The sequence below is a fragment of the Lepisma saccharinum genome, chromosome 13, assembly GCF_977018435.1.
Source record: "Lepisma saccharinum chromosome 13, izLepSacc3.1, whole genome shotgun sequence".
Taxonomy (NCBI): domain Eukaryota; kingdom Metazoa; phylum Arthropoda; class Insecta; order Zygentoma; family Lepismatidae; genus Lepisma; species Lepisma saccharinum.
In genome coordinates, this window is record NC_139241.1 from 34,933,695 (window position 1) to 34,953,318 (window position 19,624).

General features: G+C 36.9%; 1 protein-coding gene across 15 annotated transcripts in view; it reads right to left on the reverse strand.

Moving 5' to 3' along the window:
• Window positions 1-19,624, reverse strand: part of Rab3-GEF (Rab3 GDP-GTP exchange factor) — a 335,149-nt gene that overhangs the window by 14,678 nt on the left and 300,847 nt on the right. For 14 of the 15 annotated variants that reach the window (XM_083134034.1, XM_083134032.1, XM_083134044.1 and 11 more), the window contains 2 exons: window positions 11,197-11,269; window positions 7,690-7,736 (listed from right to left, as the gene is read on the reverse strand). In XM_083134034.1, the coding sequence (XP_082990160.1) occupies window positions 7,690-7,736; window positions 11,197-11,269 (120 nt within the window). Of the gene's footprint in view, window positions 1-7,689; window positions 7,737-11,196; window positions 11,270-18,895; window positions 18,969-19,624 lie in introns of those variants that run through there. The other variant, XM_083134039.1, reaches the window with a different exon arrangement.

The window sequence follows — 19,624 nt, forward strand, 5'->3', positions numbered from 1 at the left end:
TGCAGCTTTGCTGTGAAAAAAATATTAACGGAGGTAAATGAAAGTGGCTATTTTGCAGTTATTGCAGATGATACAAGGAACATAGGTAAGGTCTTCGCTATTTTATTTATAACAAACTTAATGAGAGGTTTTTGTGTTTTTTGAATGTTAAAGATGTAAGTGCAATTGGACTAAGGGCACAACTTTGTGAAAAGCTGTCTGAATATGATATAAAAAATGCAATATGTGTTGGTCAGGGGTATGATGGTGCCGCTGTCATGAGTGGTCAAAATAGTGGTGTTCAACGGCTATTTAGGGAAGAACACCCCTTTGCATTATATGTTCATTGCTATGCTCACAGGTTAAATTTGGTTCTAGTTAACATTTGTACAGATATTCCTGAAGTTGGAAATTTTTTTGATATCCTCAAGTGCTTGTATACCTACTTTTCTACGTCCGAAATAGCTCATACACGGTTTGTAGAAATACAGACAGAGTTAAATGTTCGTGCAGAACTAAAAAAAATCTAAGTAGAACTAGATGGGCTTGCCAAATAAGGTATCTACTTGTGGTGAGAAAAACTTATGATACTCTTTTGAAATATCAGAGGAAACCATCAGATTCAGCAGATAAATGTACAGCCCTAGGCCTTTATGAATTTTTGAGAAAATTCTCAACCATGACGTCTCTGTTTATTTTCATTGAGCTTCTGTCCATAACAGAAATTCTCAATAACAAGTTGCAGTCACCAAGCCTTGATATTGCAGAGGCAATTGCAGGTGTTAATGCAGTGCTTGACACTTTACGCGGCAAGCGAAATTAAGAATATTTTAACCCCAAAGCAGATGGCCTAGCGACACCACTGGATGCTGTTCAGGGTTTTTTCCTCTGTATCATTTCTTCTGTATTTCCTACGCCAGTCTTGATATAATCTCCTTATTTCTCTCTCATTTAGGTCCTCCTTCCTTTCATTGTATCTGCCTGTCCATGCTTTCAACTGCTCACTATGTATTTCACTTTCTATAGTGAATACATTGTCTTATCATGTGAAGTTAAGAATACATTTTCTACGTACTACTTTATTACGTGAATGTACCAAATAAAAGGAGGGCTGTACTGTTTAATTCATGCGAAAATTATGAAACCTATAGAAGAAATTCTTTACCAATGCAAGAGGCAGCGAAAGTTATTAGGTCACAAAAAGTATTTATATTTGTGAGACCAGTGCCGCTTCTATAGGAGAGGGTCATGGCTCCGCGGTACATGGAAGGAAGATACCTAGCAGCAAAAATATTTGAAATGCAATTTCAGTATACCCGGTGGAGGCACATAGTGGTTCAGATTCAACTTTAAACTGTAGGCCCAGTCCCCATTAGCCTTACTTTGCATAAAGTGGACTTAAAGCAAAACCTCAAAAAACTCAAATGTTATTTTAGCATTTTAGATTCGGAAAGTTACGCCAAAATTCGACATTCACAGTTGCGCAAATTTCAACTGCCCTTCTTTACAAAATGAAATACTTTGTTTTTTTCTTTCAATACAAGACACATGCTGTGTGTACATTATATATTTAAAGATGGCGACAGAAAGTATGTAAACACCTACAACAGTGAAGATCTTTTAAAAAATTTTCTCTCTCCATAATTCAAATGAATGATCTTGAATATCCAGTTTTTAATATTATGAGTTTTTATCTCGAAAGAATATTGTTTCTTTGATGGGAGTTAATGAATTATCCTTTTACTTGGCTCACGGGGGCTTTACAAATTGACAAGGGCATATGAATATTTGCATTTAATTAATATCAGATGGGGAAAGTGTTTAAATGCACATGGAATGCACAATTTTCGTTTATTCTGCATTAAACTTTCCCATCATAAGAAGGAGAATTTTCACACAAGATATCACTGAAAAGAGATAAAAATAAAGAAATTTGTGCAAAATTAATCTCGAAAAGTCGTTACCATTACAGAAGAGATCACTTACTGAAGCAAATCTTTCTCTGGCCAATGCAGGAAAAGAGATGCTCGATAGGGTTCAACAGAAATATGCATCGCGCTTGGAAAGCAAATACTTTTGCATACACTCATACTATACAAACACACATATTGTGGAAAGTAAGTTAGAGTTTAGACAAAAAAAAAATCATCAAATTTGAGCATGGTAGCTACATAGCAATCCTTTCCTTGTTCATAGCACTTTAAAATTCTTGGAAAAAGTCTCATTTATTGAAAGTTATCACCATATGCACAGACTTTAAGGGTTCAGCGCACTTTCTGCCCCCCAAATGTGTGTATATATATATATATTATACATAAAAAAATATTGTTGTCAATCTTGACCCCCTTCCCAATGTTCATGTGAAGTCAGCAATTATCCTATCATCGAGATAAGACATCAATTAACAAAATACTGGGATACAGAAGCCTTGTCATGGATATAAGTTCTTTTTCATTCCATATGAAAATAACGCGAAGGTGTTTTTATTTACATGTTTGGTTGTTTTAAGACATTTATTTGATCTTGTATGATTTGGTACGCCACATGTGCACTTGGGCTGTAGCCATATATTGTGCTACTTCCACTCACAGAAGTATTAACTGTATCAAGTTTTAAGTAAGAGATAAATTTCACAGGTATTATTCATGAACATATTTTCTAACGATTTTCCTTATCTTACTCAGTTAACTAATGTAAATCCAACAACAGCGAAACTTCTTGTAGGATGATTTGTGAGCCTTTCAATACTGCTCGCAAATCCAACTGGCAGCTGGAAAACAACGAATCAGCGATCAGTTGAATTGTCTTAAACTGACATCGGACATATTTGAGACACAAGGCACCGGAAGTTCCTGGTGGGACGAAACAAATAAGCTTCAGATACACAGCATGTTGCCAAACGTACTGTAAAATGGGGGAGAGAGAGAGAGAGAGAGAGAGAGAGAGTGTTGATCAGTGCCGTTACTGGATAAAAGTTGTAGAATAGTACACAAAGCATGGAAAATTAGTACACAAAGCACGGAAAGTTAGTACACAAAACACCCAAACACTGTACAAACAATCCAATAAAAACAACTGACAAAAACAGACGTACGCTTGGCAACATTGTAACAGGAGAGCGATGTTATCTCTAGAGCTTTTACATCGCAACTAAAGTTGTTCAGACTCATCAAACAGCCCCCCCGCCCCTTTTCTCCTGAAGACGATTCGTGGACAGATAGAACGATGTAGCAGAAAGTAGGACAGCTGCCATATGGGTTTGCAATCAGTATAGTATCCATAATATTCATGAGAAAAAGGTGCACAGAGAAGACAAGAATATACATTTTCTTACACTGCCTTCCAAAAGTTAAGCACGTAATGCAAATTTTCAAAAGCGTATTTGAATTTGAGTGGCTGAAAATCGCTGCGGATGTAGATATCAGTTTCTATGTGTAGCTTTATGTGTAGCTTCCTTTTTGTAAGTAGAGAGTATATCATCTGTACATAGGTGCTTAATCTGTGCTCTTGAAATAGCATAAAAGTGAGGATTTCGTGCAAGAATCATCACACTTTCGTTGAAGACACCAGCATTCTGAAGGGTTTGAGGTACATTTAAAAGCTGAAACAAAGTGTTTATAACTTTTGTAGGATTATTTTTTATAATTTTCGTGTTTCTATGGCTGAAAGAAGACGAATGACAGATAGTGAGCGTTGGCATGCTGTCGGATGCATTGAAGCATGACAATCAATCAAAAAAGTCGCTATTTTCTTTGGCGTTGATCATTCGGTAATTTCTCGATTATGGAAACAATTCCAAACAAGTCAAACCGTTGTCCGGAGACCAAGGGTTACTGCCCCCTCTGATGATCGGTATATTGCTATAGTAGCCAAGCAGAATCGACTAGCGACCTCCACAACTGTTACATCCATGGTTGCAGCGGCACTTGGTAAGACAATATCTGCCAGTACTGTGTGCAGAAGGCTCCACATGAAGGGATTGTACACCCGAGTATCACATGTTTGTGTTGCACTAACCGTCCAACCCAGAGGAGCAAGATTAAAGTGGTATCGTCAACATGTCAATTGGAATGTCTCAGATTGGTGCAACATGTTCACGGACGAGTCCAGATTTGCCCTGGAATCAGATGATAAGCGTGTAAGGGTCTGGAGAGAATGAGGCACACACAATCAGGACAAGAACATCATCGAACATCACGCATTCAGAGGTGGCAGCATCATGGTGTGGGGTGGAATTTCAATGGGATATCTCACCGAGTGGCACATCTTTAAAGGCGATTCTGTGATGGCTGCGTGATATCGGGATGAATTCCTAGACCCCATTGTAACACTCTATGCTGCAGCAGTTGGTCCTGATTTTCTCCTTATGGACGATAAAGCTTGTCCTCATCAAGCCAACATCATTGACGAGTACCTGGAAAGTGAGGGCATTTCTTGTATGGAGTGGCTGGCATATTCCCCTGACCTTAATCCCATTGAAAACCTTTGGGATGCCCTCGGGCATGCTGTCTCTGCACGTTTACCTCCTCCAGCCAGTCTCAGAGAGTTGGAAACTGCCCTAATGGAGGAATGGCCATTGTTCGCACTGCGATGGTTGATCTCCTCATTGAAAGCATGGAAAATCATTGTAAAGTTTGTGTGAAGGTCCGGGGTGGTCACATACCATATTACTGTACATTTTGTTTGGTTTGTTTGCCTTTCAACATCATTATATTAATGCAAATGTGACGTCATCATATAACTTACGAAAAGTATTTTTTTTCATCTTTGTACACAATTCTTGTTATGTTTAATGCATAAACACATTTGCTACCTTCATGTGCAATTTTGTGTTAATGAAAGCTTTACTTTTCCATTTCTATTGATTTTACCATTGCATGCTTAACTTTTGGAAGTATGTTTATTAAAGCATTCATATTATCCTCAACATTTATGTCTTGAATTTGTTCAGGTGGGCAGAGGCATTTTTGGGTGAGCACTTACACACCAGCCCACCCAACGTGACAGTTGTAAAGTATATTTCATGCTTACTTTATACTCAGATGGGTTAAGATGTACTGGACCTATAGTTTAAAGTGATATCCAAAATACTGGGAAATATGGCTCCATGTGGAATCAAATCTTGGACTCCTTGATTATAAAGTGGCAATGTTAGGGATACCAACAAACAATATAAAAAATATTACAATGCGTTGAATGACATGGGTAGCTGGGGGAAACCCTGGGGGGGGGGGTAAAGATCAGCGGCGTGCATTCAGGATACGCAAGGTACGCACTGCGTACCCACAACACAGTAAGAAAAAATAAACATTTTTTCGTCTTCCCCGAACATGAAAATTCAACAATTATCGCTCCGAAAGCAGTTCCACTGCAAGAAATTCCGATTTCCGCACGAACACGCTGCTGCCTTCCTGAAGGCAGTCCCGAATGATCCCGATTGAGACTTCGGCAACCACCCGATCCGCGTCCCTGCCGATTTCCGCAGAAAGACGCTGTTCCTTCTGCTTGGTACCCTAGAAATTCGGAAGGTAACCCCATTGGCTCATATCAGCCCCGGCCACGTGTTTGGGTCTGCCCGCGCTTCCCTCTCTCTCACTTCTTTCCCGGTTCTAAGCTTCGAGGGTACCCAAGATTTTGACAGCGTATGCAGTGTTGACAGTAGTCAACATATTTTTTTCTGGAATACTTAGCTTACTAGCATTTAGCAGCCACGCGTAGATAGATCACTGTTGGGTTGCAATAAAAATACATTACAAAAAGTGATGCAGGAATCAGACAGGAGGGCAAGAATATGTAGTGGTGGAAGATCATATTTAATATAAGCGTAAACTATCACATATAAAATATTTATGTGAGGTTAAAGTTACGCTAGCAAGTTTTTTTTTTTTTCGTATAGGGAGGTGAGGACCAGAATGGACTGCCACTGTGTCAAGGGGAAAATATGTGAACAATTTGCAAGTTTCGCACAATTCTCAGAGTATGAAAGTATCTGTTTATCTCCTTTCGGGATCAACATTTCCTTTGAGTTCCATAGCATGGGTGTTGATTGTTGACCCGACGATATGAATGAATGATAAAAGAAAAACATAATAAAACACAATGCTTACAATGGGATTCGAATGAGCCCCCCTCCCTCCCGCAAGACATTGCAAATTGATGTACGGTAGTTTAGCTTTTGAAGTGTTCTGGGATGTATGCTGACGTATTTTCTACTTGTCCTTAATTATCTCCCTTCTACAAAATACTTTGTCGACTGGCAACTCCGATTCATTCGTTCACAAGAACGCGGGACCGGACACAACGTACCGTGCGAGGTTGACTTTTGCTTTCTTCTGTTGTGTGAAATTTGCAGCGAGTGTTTCGTTCATATTATTTACATTACAGGATCTCTATTGTTTGTCGGTGTCATGAAGTGATAAAATAGGGGGACCGGGAGTTATTGATGACATACTGGAGAAGGGATTTTCGGAATTTACGAAAAAAGTGTAAACAATCCGAAATGGAAGGTCTGTTTCTGATTTGGAAAAATTGTTTCAGGCAGGAGTTGTGAAGGATGGTAAGCAGTATATTAGGCATTTTGATTTTTGACAAGAAGAAAAAATATCTCTACAGAGTGATTGACTGAGTAGAAAAACAGTGAAACTTTATTGTTGGTCTTATTCGTTGGTTTCCTCTGCGAAAGGTGTTGTGTAATAGTAGAGGATACTGAGATTTATCTAATTTATTACATGAAATTTGAAAGGACGGAAAATGATTGTGCCATTTCCTTCCCGTTCAATGTTCATCGCACTGCATGAAGGAAATAATCAAAGTTGAATTGTTGGGCTCTACGTACCTACATCAGAATATATTTGCGAATATAAAATATCATACATATATTTTACCTCGTTACATTTGGATATTGATACAAGGATGAGAAATTTCCCATTATAAAATTGTAGAAAAAAGTTATTTTCTGAATAACATGATGGCCAGGGGGGGGGGGTTCTGGCCCCAATAATTCATTTCGGTTGGCCCATGTTGCGTACCCTAGTTTAAATGTCACCGCACGCCACTGGTAAAGATGGACAGGGGCGTAATGCTGATCACATCACCTCCACTCCACTCATGACCGGATCAAGAAAGTGTGGGGCGTTACCCCCACAGCCCCTATATGCCTCCATGACGTGGTGCTAAGCACAGGGGACCACTTCACCTTTTATTTAATTATAATATTATTATATTATCAGATATTCCTTCTGGCCTTATCTTTCAATTACAAGCTGTATTCTGTTTGTTCCTGACATGAATTCAAATCTAAACTTCAGATTAGTAGTAAAACAACACAATAATTCATTATCTACAGATGAGAGAAGGAATATTTCTTGAGATGTACATAATTTGGAAAGAAATAATAACTTAACTGAGATAAATAGAATTTTGTGATATCATTTCATGTGACTGAGTTGGATTAATATTTTCTTCTTCTGATTCTGCACTATGCTTTACAATTGATACTAGAATCCAAACGCATTATCATCTGGAATTATTGTGGGAAAAAAATATATATTCCACCAATTATATGCTCTTGTACATTACCCTGGCATGCTAAGGATTTATATACACACAACAATATTGCAGAAATAAGAAAAAAGGCATCTAAAGAGGCCATTATAGATACAACTAGTTTTCTATTTAGCTCTTATGCTGGAAAATTAAACTTTTACTCACCATAGATGACTTATATCTTCGTTGTATCACTTGCCTAGTTTTGGGATCTGTAATACAAATTGTGAGAGAAATGTATCAAAGATTCACGAGTGCTCAGACTATTTTAAACATTCATTACACATTTTTGTTACTTTCCTTTAAGAATAAAATTTAAAATGCATGAGGTTTTACATATCACATATCTATAAACTACTCAATTCATGATATTCATACATTTATATATCTGCAGATGCTTGATGTTTCCAAACACCACAAAAATGAAATGCTAGTAGCACTAAATCTGACCTGCCCAAACTACTCACATAAGCATTATTATGCCTTGAATTAATTGTAAAACAATTCAGTATTCAGACTGCAGTGGTAAGAGTATAAAAATGGGTGTCCATAGAAAGATTAAAAATAGCTGCAGTACTATGTGCAATGCCAGATCTACAAGCCGCAAAACCCTGCAGTGCGGGTGGCCCAGAGACAAGTAAGCTTTTAGGGGGCCCTCAGCCATCGACATAGTAGAGGGTTCGTATGTAAAAAATAAACGTAGTTACTCAGGAGTACAGAAATGAATACAATATATACAGGTGAAGGTGAATTTAAAGTTCCCTGTGCATATAGCACCGTGCCACCTTTTTGAGGCTGGTTGACCATGGAGCCCATTTATGCGGGAAAAAGCCAGAAAATTTCCGACCCAGATCATCCACCCCGGGTCTCCCACGTGGTAGTCAGACTAGAATCAAATCAAATCTCTTCACAAAAAATGCAGCGGTAAAGGTTTCTTCAACTTATCTTTAATCAGGAAAAAGTAATGACTGCATGATTGTAACAAATGTATCATTTTCCAGGTGTGAGAAACATTGTCATTTATATAACATCACCATGGGCGCCGAAGCCTTGGTGGGGGGGGGGCAGAGTGCCAGGGCCCCTCCAGTTCTCATTTTCCCCCACCAATAAGGGGCCCAATGTATAACTTTAAACATGTTACATAACTTTTGCACACAGAAACTTCGCACACAACAGGTTGGAAATTATGCAGGATTCTGCTTTGAAAAGGGCAAAATCAATAATATGGAGGCCTCTCTGATGGAGTAGTGGTAACGTTGTCACCTTGTAATCAAGGGGTCGATACCCAGTGGAGACACATGGCACAGTGGTTCAAAACATACTTTAAACTGCAAGTCCAGTCCCGATTAACCTTTCTGTACATAAAATGGACTTGAAACAAAAATTCAATTGATCAATCAATTCAATAATGCGGAACTATCACTCAGTTTAAAGAAATGCATCGTATATTATGAATGAATATGTGTGAGAATAGAGGACAAAGCATGGGAATACTGTAGTCTTCATGCTCTTCAATGAGCCAGCCCCATTGCAAAATAGTCTAACCTGTTTCTATCATGACCAATTGTACCAAGCCTAACTAAACCCATTACTTTTCATAGGGGGGTGTTGAGGGACTTTTGAATCACCCTGTAGGCAGCCCTTGTATGTGACTTTGTCAACATGAGGCAAGGTGTGTGAAGATAGGTAGGCAGAGGGGGCCTTTGCTAATATTTTGCAGGGGGGGGGGGGGCAAGACTTGTAGATCCGGCACTGACTATGTGTATAAGGTAAGGGTTATAATGTAATATTCCTACTGAGATAAAAACCTGTGTGTACTTTTGTTTTTATGTAGGACTACAGCTATTTTGCCCTTACTATAGATACCAATATTTTAATCAAGTGAACATGGAGAAATATAGCATACCAAATTTTGTGACATGCCAAGGTGACTACTGTTCAAGGTGTCAACACTTGGCATGATTTTCTTTAAAAAAAACTTCATATATCGCTTACCAAAACAATCATGGTAAAATCTGACTTACCTTTTAGCAAGAAAATTAAACAATACAGCACAAAACAAATTAAAAACTCAGTTAAAATGTTGATATATTGAATTAAATAAAAAATAACTTCAAGTAGGTAATACTTAAACTGCGTTTACTGCATCCATCATGAAGAAGTTTTTCAAGTTTACAACCTACCCAAGATGTTCAGGGGGCCTGACAACCAAGAGGGGTTAGTTGCTGACAGTAAGCATTGTGACCAAAAAAGAGGTGTGGAATTCACGGCCAAATTGAAGGAGAAGATCGGTCAGGATGGTAGAGAGAGAATGAGTGACCTAGCACAAGAAATTAGCATGGTGAGATCAACCATCAGTCTGGCAGTGCAACAGCACTCTTCTCCAGCTCATGGTAGGGAAGACACAGTCATGTCTTAACGGCAACCTCTCCAGCCATTGCAATCCATCTCCCTTTACTACATGTGGGGCATAGTCAAGGCAAAGGTAAGTGTGAACCATCACAATCCCAAAGGTGTCCTCAAGGCATCTATGATGGAGGTGATGATTAGGGAACGTAAGTTTAGGTAAATAAATGTTTTTTCTGAGGTAAGATAGAGACCCTTGTTTTTGCCAAAATTCTGATCATAGCCTTATATGTCAACACAGCAAATTTTGTTTTACATAAAAACACATATTTTCCAGTTTTCCATATGTAAATACATATTTTGCGAATTTTCTTCAGCTACCTCGAAACCTCGAAGGAAAAAAGGTTTATTTTCCACACCTTTTTCATATCGAGAGTGTTAGGTTTATTTTTTCTTTGAACACGCTCACTGGCAGACTTCTGGCGCCTCGCCTACGATCCTACTGGGGGAAAATATTACCCCCACTGGACCTAACGCACAAGTGCTAATGTCTAAATGTACAGATATTTTTGGGAAAAACCAAGGTTTTCAAACGTTGTGCCATATTGCATGTGTTTTGGAAGGATGTGAAGTAGAGGAAGAGGAAGCTTTGGAAAACTTCAGCGTTAGTGGCATTCGTGCTTCAAATATGCAAGAATTGTTTCTTGTGATGTGGAGCAATCTTTCTCACAATATAAGATACTTTTTAGAGATAATCTTCACAGATTTACAATGGAGAATTTGGAAAAAACTATGGTGATCCACTCCAACTCTTCCAAAAAATAGCTCACTAAGAGGTAAGCATTTAGATACTGATTTCAGGTGTTTAAAATGCATGTAATACTTTGTTTTTGTTACCAAATGTTTTTTTTTATTTTTGTCACATATTTTCCTGTTTTTATCACATATTTTCAACATTTATGAGACATAAAAAAATAAATATTTCTGAGTTTTTTATCACATAAAGTTCCGTTCCCTAGTGATGATGAACATGAACAAAGAGGCCAAGTGTGCCTACTGTCGGTTCTGGTCTGGTTGTGGCAGCTGGTGGAGGCTGAATTGAATAATTTCATTCTGTATGTTCTTTATTGCTTTTGCACCAATTTCTGTGAAAAATTATTCATTTCTTCCCAGAACTTGACTCATTTTTCTCTACCTAGTGATGTTTCCAGAGTTACCTCGATGTCCATGTGTGTTCATGTGTGTGTGTGTAGTGTGTGTGTGTGTGTGCGCGCACATGCATGAGAAATTCCTAACACATACAAAAATGAAAAAAAAAATACTCACTGTATTCTTCCAAAACAAATATGCCTCCTTTCTGGGTGAAGCATTTCCGAATGTGATCAAGCCTCACGAAGAACTGGAAAATAAGTAAATTAATCATGGAAATGGTGCACACAACCACAAACATAACAATAATAATAATAATAATAATAATAATACATATCGATAATGCCATTGGCACTTTAATGTCTTCAAGGACCTCATAACTTATACACAAGGATATATATATCTGCAATATATTTTTTTTATAAATGGCATAATGAGAAAAAATATATTAAATATTGTTTTTCTCATCAATGTTCCAGCAATTTACTGATGAAGATATTGCCTTCACGAAATGACCATCAGCAAAATCTTAAGCAATACAATAAGCTAACATACATAAATACCTGCTCCTAGCTTTGCTTAAGCATTTATACTAATAGCTCAACAGAAAATTTTGCCTCCACTTTTCATTTTATGAAAACTAATGTCCTTCATTAATATACAGATCTGCCAAACTCACTGTAATATAATTGATTTTCTATTTTTTTTTCATTCTACACTTCCTTTGCAATTTGACAAAAACAGATAATGCAGAAATTATAGTGTGTTGGCTAAAAGATGAAACAAAGGTTTAACAGAATGACTTTAATTATAAAACTTACTAACAGCTGTCACTGTGACAAATGGCTTACATTGGATTATTAAAATTATTATATGTGTATTGACACTGAGGATATTTGCAACCTACTTCGAATATGGAGACTACAGCCTTAAACAATAAATGCTAATTTGAGGCAGCAAATTAAGGAGCAAAGCCTTCGCTACAGTGAAACTTATGAAGTTATCAAGAATATTGTATAACACATTTCAAACTAAAAAGATTTACAGAATGCAGTAACAGCAATTTTGATAAAAGATGAGGCTTTGCACTCCCTATACAAATTGGGCTTTGTTTGTGTGACAAATGTGAGACAGTGATACATACACATCATCAAATCACTGTAACCATTACATACTAACTAAACAATGTAATATCTTCATTATACCAGCTACTTAGACTATGATCACCTTGGGCCTGGTTTTGGCAGAACTTTTACACTGACATACATGACCAGAAAATGGCAGAACAAACAACAATATGTAAATAAGTGTGGACCGTAATACTGAGTACAGAGTTGTGTTTCATCACCAATCAGCAAGAGGAATCATTTTATATTTTTTAGTCAAATTTGCCACATATTTAGTGTCATGTGCTATTCATATTTGGCTTCTTGCATGTTCATAGAGGGTTGTAGTGTAGAGGAATTACATATATCACTGTTAATAAACAACATTATACTCTTGAAAAATAAAAAAGACAAAACATTTTCAAGCTGATGGAAGTTCCTGGCAGGGCATTATTTTTTACTACTAGATGTGACAGTGACAAATGGAGGTGTTTAAAACCCTTGTACCGACTGATGCTATCTAATATTTGTAAATACATGTGCATTCAATTCGAAAGCATGTGTAACGGCAATTTTATTTTAAGTAGAGCCATGAATTTGTTTGCATTCAGATCTCCTTTACATGGAGTAATTTCGAGTTCCGTTCGATACCCGGTGGAGGCACATAGTGGTTCGGATCCCACTTTAAACTGTAGGTACAGTCCCAATTAGCCTTACTGTGCATAAAGTGGACATAAAACACCAAATCAAACAATCAATCATGATTTCGAGTTCCTCTTCTGCATCAGGGGTATCTCATGCATATAATTATTATTACATTAAATGTACAGAGGAATGGTATTTTTGGGAGTTCTGGAGGTGATTTATTATTATCATACCCTCAGATCACAGCAAATTTGTGTATTTTTGTCTTATGTTGCTTTTCTGCTACCTTTGGCTAATCACGACACTGAGCATGAGTGATCATTACATGAAATTGATGAAGGACTTACAAAGAACAGCCATGCCCAGGCAGGGATTTGAACCTGGAACTTCTGCAGTGAGATCGAAAGTCAACCACTTAATCTGCTCAGCCACTGAGCCAGCAGTTAACAGTAAAGATAAACAATTTCCACATTATGCACTGCAATCATACTAAACATCATTGTGCACTTTATGGATTAGGATCTTTTGCAAAATTGTCATAAATATTGTAATTTCTAATATTAAAAGAAGTGGGAACAGAAAATTCTTTGAAAGAGAGAGAGAGAGAAAGAGAGAAAAGGGGAGAGAGTGCAAGAGCACAAAAGAGGAAGAAAGAGCTCTCGCGAAACAAGAATGACAAATGTTTTCACAATTTTATGTGAGAAAGAATACACAACAATGTTGCACAAGTGCAGTGCACATATCAACATTTCTACATTTTGTACATGCTTTTTTATTCCACTTTACTTTAACAACAGAAGAACATTTCATTCCACCATGCAACTTCCTTCTGGCAAGAAAGAGAGTACATTATCAGAGGAATATTAGGGATGAGATTGATTGATCTAGTAATAATTTGTATCATTGTTAAAATAGCTGATGATTTTACTGATTAGAATTTTTATAAATTGCATGTGCCTGCTCCTACCTAGTGAACTTCCACAGATCTACTCATACTCTTTATATTAAAGTAAGGGCAGCATCAAGGGTGGGGCAGAGTGGGCCATGGGCCATAATGAAAGCAGCTTGCCCACCTACAGACTCACTCTACTCAACATTGAATTCCTTAACTAAAATTTCTCACTTATATAAAAAAAGGTCTGAGAGTATACCTAGGTAGTAAATTTAGCTTTTATTGTAGAATTAATATAAAAAAGCATCAGATTACTTTTGAATACCAGAACAAATTTTGCAATAAAAGTACCTAATTTTAAAGTTTTTATAAAGTCTTGATTTACAAATGTAGACATAAGTTGTTGCAACTTCCCTTTCTTCATGAGGCAAGATTTGGAACAATATGCTTCAAAAGCAGGGGCCCTGGTTTCATTTCATGGCTCCAATTGCAAGTTGTTATTTTCAGTTCCTTTTTAAATAACAGTATCTGGTTAATCATAATGATAAGAAGTACTAACGTTGAATTGTAAATGCATCATGCAAATGTGTTAATACAGCAGTCAGCTGAAAAATGGAAGACTAAGTAACAGTATACACATATTTAATGAGAGAAGTTGCAAAATGTTGAATCACAATCCACATTAAACTGCCTGGTGCAGTTACTGCAGAAAGTAATTACGATGTATAAAGCTTTATTCAAACTGAGAGAGCTATTAGGTGTAGCAAATGTGGCAGAGAAGTTGTAATAATTTATTCAAAAACTGGTGAAAATTGTGGCTTGCCCAGGGGTCAAACCTGACTCATGAACCATATGAGTTTCATTAATTTACAGTAAGCTACTACAATTTCTCTGTGAGACACAGGCTATTTCCAAAGTCTGTATTATATACATCAGTTTGCAGCATGCAAGATAATCATGCTGAATCCTCTTACATGCCCCATCTACTATTTCTATCTTTGGTTATTCTACAGTTCTCTTTCTACTCCCTGGGTTAATCGTAACGATGAAGAAGTATGATGACCACATGAAATAGAAAAAGGGACAAACACAATAGCCCCATTTAGTTTGCTGCACTTTCAGTTGGTTACAAAGTGCACCACCAAGTCATCTACTTCATTGATTTGGTGTCACATAGTATATTTGGTATATGCATCTAAATAAAAAAAACCGAAGGACACAGAATTTTATTTGCTGACACCAAAATAATAGTCAAATGTGCCAGTTACTGGGACTGACGGGTAAAGGAAGCCATAGCCAAATCATGGGAAACACCAATCTCAACAGGGACTTGGGACTTTAGCTCAGTCACGCCTAGAACCCACTTCTCCGTAAAAACAAGACACCAGCCAATGAGAACACCATGATCCAGAGAGAGCCAATATGAAGACAGGATCCAAACTCTGCCACATTATAGTCATGTATATTAACTAACACTGGTCGCCATTTCTACATTCCCTGAAGATGAGAGCAATGTATGCCCTCGAAACTTTGGAAGCCAATTCCAATTTAACCTGGCTGGTAACCCGAGAACACTTGTTCAAATCACGTCGCCAGGAAAGCTACAATTCCAATAAAAATGCTATTACATACATCAACTCTTTTATCAGAAAATATCAAATAGTTCTGATCAACAAGCTGAAATGTGATGTGGTATTTTGGAGCCTATTACACAATCACCCTTCCTACGGTGACCATACATCACATTTTGACCGGGACAGTCCCATTTCAGAGGCATGTCTCGGTCATCCCATCAATATTATTAAAAAGCCACCATTTGTCCCATTTTATAAAATTCTTGGAGTTATCTCGAAAACCAAGTCAAAATTTGACACACATTTCATGCTAAAAAAAAATATTGTATTGTTTTGTGTATGAGTGTGTGTGTGTTCCCTTATTTGTAGAGCAGTGAATAAGCATGGCCAAGAAGCGTACATGCAGTTTCAATATGGAATTGCAACAAGAATTTAAAGTTCCTGCATCTTGACACAAACTCAAAAGAAAAAAAACTTGAGTTGTGTGTCTGATATGTGGGGTAAGGATTTCGGAGAGAGATTTATAAACAGTTGATGAAGAATAAAGCTGGTCTCAAGAAGATTGGTTCTTCTGCTAAATACTTCTGATATTACTCAACTTTAGCATGGGCCTCCCCAATTGCATTGTGATAACGTCGTCACCTTGTAAACCAGGGGTCCCCGAGTTTGATACCCTGTGAAGGCACATGGCACAGTGGTTCGGATCCCACTTTAACCCTTATCCAGGCAAGCTATTTTTGTAACATGTCCGGGCAAGCAGTGTCTGTCGGACACTGCATTGTTTTAAATGGATGTTGCCCTTCTAACGCGAGGTATTTATGTTTCATCGCTGTGGAGTAACATGATATTTAACCAAATTATCATTGTTATGTCCATAATTCTTGTATTCATCAACATCATCATCGTAATTGCATGTTGTTGTAATTTTTGCAGCATAGTATATGAAACATGTTAGGCTGGAAGGTAGTGTGAGGAAATTGTTTTATTTGCTCACATATTTTTCAATTTTAGCATTAATAATATTTTTATGTGATGTCTTATTAAATACTTTATTTTTTATTAAAAATTTGTTAATACATATTCAAGTAGACTTCTTTACATACCAATTGTACACTGTGTCCGACAGACACTGCTTGCCCATTTACGTAAGTGAAATGGAAAATATTTTTTTTACACCTGACCTTCTTTATCAAACAAAGTCAAATATTGTGAAATGAGAAAAAAGAGAGAAACAAACAAAGTAAAAAAATATCAGGTTTGCAGGAAGTGTCGTTTGGAGTATGTGACGAAGAATATAAGCAACAGTGTCTGATAGACACTGGTTGCCCAGTTAAGGGTTAAACTCTAGGTCCAATCCAGATTAGCCTTTCCGGGCATAAAGTGCACTTAAAACAATAATTCACATTCAATTAACATTGGGCTAACATCAAAGGTTGATCAGAAAGGATGAGAAATGCCATGTAAATCATACCGAGATTACAATAATTACAGTGAAACCTTGATTTGACATTTTTCAGGGGACCAAGCTGAAAAAATTTAAAATGAGGGAAAACGTAAAATCGAGGAAAATTTTATAACATTTTGTTATGTAGGGACCATTGAGATTGGATGTATAATGTGGAAAAATGTAAAATCCGGGAATGTAAAATCGGGGTTCCACTTTAATAACTTTTGGTAACGGGAGATCATATTTAATTTATTGTTAAAAAGGTAAAGGTAAAGTGCTCCCCTGTGCATAGTACCACGCCATGAAGGCATATAGGGGGTGTGGGGGTAACGCCCCACACTTTCTTGATCCGGTCGTGAGTGGGGGTGATGTGATCAGCATCACGCCCCTGACCGCCTTTACCCCACAGGGTTTCCCCCAGGTACCCATGTTATTCGACGCTGGGTGGGCACCGGGGCCGCTTCCATCGTTAGAAAAATTCCCGGATTTGAACCGCCCGGGGATCGAACCCGGGACCTTAAGCATGGTAGTCAGACGCGTTACCGACTGAGCCACCGCTATTGTTAATGATGTGTTATTTATGTGACCCATCCTTTAGTTAATAATAACAATATTTTTTTAATTTGGCCTAACTGATTTTTCAAGAAGGGGTAAACTGATATCGTTGGGTTTTTGGGACAAATTATTATGGTCACCCTAACCCTTCCTCACTGAAAGCATCTTTCTGAAAGCTGATACATGTTACACAGCTTTAATGGCTATGTCAGGTTGAATTAGTTCCTTCAATAAAGGATAGATGGCACTAGCTGTTGTAAGCCTAAAAGTAACAAACACAGACTTGATGTTGCAGTAGAGTTGGAATGGAAGTTGTACTGAGGCGACAGGCTGACTTGGAACATAAAATTCCAGAAATCCCAGATTTGAGGCACAATGTTCAACAAAATGTCTTATAGGAACAGAAAAATGTCATCAGGCACACCATCAGGATGAAGTGGAAGGGCTTACTCTGATCTATCATTACTTATGCACATGCTGCGTATTCTATTTGATGCTTTTGCACACCTTTTATCCAGAGATATCACACATTACACAGGGTAACCATTATCTAATGGTTATACAGTCTGTCCGTAACATATTACATTGTATAACAGAAGTCAAAATAATAAGTTTCTTCGAAAACTATTAATATGTTCTTTATGGATGTGTATGTTAGGCTCAAAGACCAAAAATGTTAAGTGAGTGGGGAAAAATTACCAGAATGAATTGTTGATTTACGGAAAAACATTTCTTTCATTAGAACTGGAATAAATAGAACACCCTTAAGAAGGCACAGTGCACACAAAGTTGTCAATTCTAACATCCCATAGTGTTGCCAGATATCTATTAGTAATAAAGTGCACCACACCATGCAAATTCTTGACCACCCTGTACACATTTTGCAAAAACTACATTAAAAAAAGTAATATGCATTATCTGTTATAGAAAATTATGCAAGGAAGACTACAGTGCAAAGCTTGAAATTCGAAAATCAATAGTGTTATAGAGAACTGGGCAGATGTTTATTTGATGATAATAGATCTACTACTTAGTTTCCTTTTTGAGGTGATAATGCACTAATGGCAAAAAAAATATATAATTACCGATTTTTCTTTCTTTTAATTCTAACATCATCACACATGAGCACATCTATGGTTCTACTATAGCAGCTAAGTAAAGGTCTAGCCATCACTTACACTTTTGTTCAGTTTGAAAACTCAACGAGGCAGTGGGCATGTGAGGAAAAAAAGATGAGAGCACAATTGATAATATCATTTGAATGACGTGCATTCTGGCCATATCAGCAGTTCAAGCAAGAAGGTAAATGATAAAAATAAACACAATGAACTTAAAGATAAACATGCATAAGCACACAACAGCTTTCAACATAAGAAGCTACAAAAGAAAGAAGAAAACTAACTAAAAATTCTAGAAAAAGGAGGGAAAGGATAGAGAGAGATAAACAAAAGCTATGAAGGAGTCTACTAAAGCATCCTAGAAACTATTTGCGTAGGAAACTTCAGAGATGGTCTAATACCTGGGGTATGGTTACAAGTATAAAATTCAAGGTAAACCAAGTGCCATGCTTGACTGGCATCACTGACTAATTGGTTAAAATACAGGTGTACTTCTATATAAATATATGTGTATATATAAATTAACAATAAATAATATAACCATTAATCCTAGAAAAAGGCAATAACTACTTAGCAGAAAGCAGTATTCTTATTTTTAGATACCTCAAAATCCTGTTGTTTGTATGCATGAAGAAAAGAAGAATGCAAAAATATTATATTACCCACCATAAGAGGGATCCTCCATCAATATTGTCAAGGACCATCTCAAAAGTTCCTAAGCCTATTCCACCATAGAATATAGAATAAACTACATTCAAGAAGAAATTAAAAAATAAAGATATTATAAAAAGACAAACAGATATAAGAATCAGCCTGAGAGATTACATCTAGCTGAGTACAGATATCATTCAAGATATCCCATGCAGAGTAAAAGACATTTAGATAAAAAAATTATAAAAGTAAATAAATTATGTATATATATGTATAAAATTAAAAAATTCCAAGAAATGAAATAGAAAATCTACCTTTCTTTTCTTTTCATAAACTTTTTTATTAATCCGATTCACTCTGCAAATCATAACAGCTTTTCTTCGAATCTTTAAAAAGGGGGTTGGATATATTGAATGTAGCAAGAGCAGCAGGAAAGTTTGAGAGGTCCTTGCAAAAACATATAAACATCCAGCAAGTCATAGTGTAGTAGTCAGAAAGAGAAGCCGATTGAAGATGCATACATAAATAGATAAAAAAAATATAATAAACAAATGTTTTTTAACATTTTGCCACGACAATACAAAATATATATTTTTTAAACTTCTTTTTTGTACCTA